The sequence below is a fragment of the Malania oleifera genome, chromosome 7 (genome assembly GCF_029873635.1).
Source record: "Malania oleifera isolate guangnan ecotype guangnan chromosome 7, ASM2987363v1, whole genome shotgun sequence".
Lineage (NCBI taxonomy): Eukaryota > Viridiplantae > Streptophyta > Magnoliopsida > Santalales > Ximeniaceae > Malania > Malania oleifera.
This window is the reverse complement of record NC_080423.1, coordinates 105,676,868-105,681,557: the sequence shown is the minus strand read 5'-3', so window position 1 is coordinate 105,681,557 and position 4,690 is coordinate 105,676,868. Positions and strand designations below refer to the sequence as shown.

The following is a 4,690-nucleotide window of genomic DNA, read 5'->3' as shown; positions in this document are numbered from 1 at the left end:
GTGGTTCCCATCTGAATGCATGAATATGAGCCAAGAATTTTTGTTACAATATCTGATTTTTATGACAAGTAAAATGTACTTTTGCTCACTAGAGTTATTTAAACATTTCAATTTTAGGTGCCAACTTTTTTTCCTAATATGATCACTGTAATTTTAAATAGTTGCGAGTTTAGTTTTTATACTTTCTTATTCCCAAGTTTGCACCGACTTGCAATGATCTAAAATATTTGGCGATCGCATTAGGGAAAAAAAAATTAAATGATTAAAGTAACTTATTTTAAAATAGTTTTAGTGACAAATCTGTATTTAACTCAGAAAATTAGATTATGTTATATTTCATGTGAATGAAACCGTGCTTAAAGAAGACTGGTCGAGTTGGGAGCCTAAAACCCGTATTTGAGGGTTTGTTAGGGTTTAATAAATGGCATACAGTTAAAAAGAGAAAAAAAAAAGGAAGAAATTTATTTTTTATTACATATAATTTAAAAAAAAAAAGAATCATATTTGAATAATTTTTGGTTCTTAACTGTTTGGAGAAAGTATAATGAAAAAATATATATGTATTTCTAATAGAGTCATTAACCTAAACAAACCCTAACTAGTCATGGATGGAGAGCTTTGCATCCCCATGTCATGTTATTAAGGTTGAAATGGCACCATTTTCTTGTTATGATTAAAACTTAAACCATTTTTTACCCACTTCTATATTTATTTTAACAACATGACAAATGAAAATGTATATGAAAATAGGAATGTGAAAAAGAAATGGGAGTCTTATGATCCCACATTATTTTTATTTATGATGAATTGAGCATTCAAATATTTAAATGTTCCACACTTGCATTAACTTGCCATTTGAAGATTTCTCAACATGTAAATGCCTCCCTATATACTTAAAATGGATAAATAAACTTCCTATGCTTGATTTTACTTTGTGACTTCATGCACATGGTCAATTAAAAAATTAATTGAACTTGACTTTAAGATAAGTGGCTAAGTGAAAAACAAGTGCAATTGCCTACTTTAAGCTCATTTTATTTAATTCCTATGATGACCTTTAAATAGTTATTGCAACTTGGTTAACTGTAATTGAACTTGGCTTTAGGTTAAGTGGTTCATCATTGAATTCTCAAAAGGGTTCAAGCTTCCTTGATGGCCTCTGGGTATTTGTTTATTTTTGTGCATATACTAGAATGGTTAGTGGTATCCTAAACTGATTAGAAATGATTATGCTTACGCGTTTATCTTTATGGGATCTATGTATAGAGATGTGTTGTTTAAATAAAAATACTGACTTAAGTGTAATTTTTGAAGTGAAATATATAGCGAAAGTCAAATCAAATTATAACAAATAAGGTGTATACAATGGCGAATATACATATACACAGTTATTTTGACAAAAAGAATTTACTTTTTCACTTTCTGCTTTTTGTGCTTTTACGGAAGTCAATTATACATACGTAAAATGCTGAAATATAATTATCCAATTACCCAAATTTCAAATGTTTGTAAGGCAAAATTGGACCAAATTACATGTGGGTAAAATCCAATTATCCAAATCCCTTATATTGACGTATTGAAAATTGTTTTGAAAGAAACGTAAACCTCTCCCAGAGCTCAAATCCTTTTTCTATAACCATCCCAGCGGAACAACATAACAAGCTAGCAAAGTTGCAAGGACCTTTTGACCTAAAAAAGTTAAAATTTCTCTCTCTCTCTCTCTCCAAACATGCTGAAAACAACCTGCACGCCTTTCTTCTCCTCTATTCCCCGCAAATCCATTACCCACTGTGCACCACCAACTGTTCGACGAAATGCCTCAACCGAAACTCCCGCCATGAGCCAACCACATGAACTTCCTCCAGCTTCAGCTTACGTCCACCTCCCTTTCTGCAGAAAACGCTGCCACTACTGTGACTTCCCAATCGTCGCTCTCGGCTCGTCTTCGAACCAAACCGAAGACGACCCACGAATCTCCAACTACATCCAACTGCTCTGCCGAGAAATCAAAGCCACTCCTTCGGAATTCAACCCAAACCAGCCTCTTGAAACGGTCTTTTTTGGTGGTGGCACGCCTTCGCTCGTGCCGCCGAGGCTTGTTTCGTCGGTCCTCGACGTGCTGAGATCGAAATTTGGGTTAAGTTTGGATGCTGAAGTGTCCATGGAAATGGATCCTGGGACTTTTGGTGTTGAGCGAATGAAGGGGTTGATGGAGCTGGGTGTGAACAGAGTGTCATTGGGAGTTCAGGCTTTTCAGGATGAGTTGTTGAACGCTTGTGGGAGAGCCCATGGGGTGAAGGAGGTTTATGAGGCGATTGAGATTGTTGGGAATTGTGGGGTTGAGAATTGGAGTATGGACCTCATATCTTCACTTCCCCACCAGACATCAGAAATGTGGATGGAGAGTTTGCAGCGAACAATTGAAGCACAGCCTACCCATGTGTCTGTATATGATTTGCAAGTGGAACAAGGCACCAAGTTTGGAATACTGTGAGTTTACTAGTAGTGTTAAACATTAAGAGCAATGAGCTTTTAGCTTTGCATCAATTTGGAATTGAAATTGTAGAATTTGCAGGTATACACCAGGGGAGTTTCCTCTGCCTTCTGAAAAGCAATCCGCAGATTTCTATAGGATGGCTTCAAACATTCTCTCTGGTGCTGGCTACAACCATTATGAAATCAGCAGTTATTGTAAGAGTGGATTCCGGTGCAAGCACAACCTTACATACTGGAAGAACCGATCTTTCTATGGTTTTGGTCTGGGCTCCGCCAGTTATGTTGGTGGAGTAAGGTTTTCAAGACCAAGAAAGCTGAAAGAGTACATGGATTATGTTAAAAATTTGGAGAATGGGATGGTGGATAGCTGTAAGTGTAATCCTATTGATGATAAGGACATGGCAACAGATGTGGTTATGCTTTCCCTTAGAACTGCAAGAGGTTTGGATTTGAAGTCCTATCGAAAAACTTTTGGCGATTCTCTTGTCCTCTCTCTGTGCAAGGCCTATAGACCATATGTGGAAAGCGGACATGTGATTTGCTTGGATGCGGAGAGGAGAGTCATAGCTGCGGATGAACTCAACTCCTTGCTGTCCAACGAGCATGAAGGGAAAGAGGAGCTCGCATTTATTCGGCTCAGTGATCCGGACGGTTTTCTTCTGTCAAATGAGCTGATAACCGTTGCATTTGGGGCCATAGCTCCATGAAATTGCAAACTTGTTCGAAAACTTTGAAGCTTTTTGAAGTGATTGAGAAGTAGTTCGGGTTCTACGAAGAAAATTTGCACCAAGCGTCATTAAAAGGGATGCCATTCATTGAAGGATACTCCATTGACAACCATAATCTTTGCAGGAGATTACGTATCTATAATATTAAAACTAGATTTCAAGTCATATAGCATCAAAAGGATGCTGAAATAGGATTTATGTTTAGTCAGGGCACAGCGAGCAGAAACCATAAACCAAATCTTAATTCGTCAATTGTGTTGGTTTTGAGGCACTAAGAGCTTGCCAAGGACATGGTGAACCCTGTGGTAAGTGGTGGAGAGATCCAAATATCATCATCAGTCATCAGGGCTCAAGATGCAAATAAGATATCATTTTTTCTCCAATTTTTATTTTATTTTATTTTATTGTTGGATGGGTTGCGTTGGTTAGGTGACAACCAGCGTAAAATTTGTCAGATCACTATGATATGAATCCTTACCGAATATTTGCTGGAGCGTCTCCTACAAGTGACGCGTTGCACTTGAACCACCCAGGTGTAGTGAAAAGTGGGCGAGGGTGGGCTAGGTCATCGCCCCAAAGTGATATGCTGTGTTGGCGCCCGAGTACAATGTCAAATATACGAGAGTTCTTGCATCATTTTGGACTTGGACAGGTAAAGACATTAGTTTAAGAAACTAGAATTATATTAACAACTTGAAATATAGGGATACTTACGGGTAAAAGCATGGAAATTGTGGATACAATGATCAAAAGAAGAATTAATATAATTTGCCTTCAAAAAACTAAGTGGGTGGGGAAGAAAGTTAGAAAAATTGATAAATCAAGATTTAAACTTTGATACACTGAAAAGAAAAACATAAGAATGGAGTAGGCATTATTATAAACAAAAACTTAAAGATAGCGTTGTGGATGTAACTAGAGTAGGAGATAGAATTATAAAAATCAAGATGGTATTAGGATAAGAGATAATAAATATCTTTAGTGCTTAAGCTCCTCAAGTCGGTTTTGTAGAAAATCTTAAGAGACAATTTTGGGAAGATATGGATAGTATTATACAAGGCATACTAGGGATTGAGAAAATATTTATAGGAAGAGATCTGCATGGACATATTGGAAGAGATAATAAAAATTATGAGATGATACATAGAAGATATGGGTATAGAGACAAAAATGAGTCTAGGGAGATGATCTTAGACTTTGTTATGTCATATGATTTTAGTATAATGAATACTTGCTTTAAGAAAAGAAAAAAACACTTAATATGGTACAAAAAATCATAAAGACAAAAAGAATTTGGTATAAAACGTGGCAAAAATATAGAAACAAAGATAACTTTGAAAAATATAAGAAGACAAGAAAAATTACAAAAAATGTCGTTAGTAAAGCTAAATATAGATAATTTAATAGTTTGTGTGATAGATTAGGTACAAAAGAAGGAGAAAGATATATATTTAAACTTGTTAAAG

The 4,690-nt window shown here is 36.0% G+C and overlaps 1 protein-coding gene across 1 annotated transcript; it reads left to right on the top strand.

The window, feature by feature from the left end:
• Nucleotides 1–1,585: 1,585 nt before the first annotated feature.
• LOC131159483 (uncharacterized) lies at nucleotides 1,586–3,607 on the top strand. Its single transcript, XM_058114433.1, has 2 exons — nucleotides 1,586–2,490; nucleotides 2,576–3,607. Exons 1-2 carry the CDS (start codon nucleotides 1,730–1,732, stop codon nucleotides 3,201–3,203), a joined length of 1,389 nt encoding a protein of 462 aa, XP_057970416.1. The 5' UTR covers nucleotides 1,586–1,729; the 3' UTR covers nucleotides 3,204–3,607.
• The last annotated feature ends 1,083 nt before the right edge of the window (nucleotides 3,608–4,690 follow it).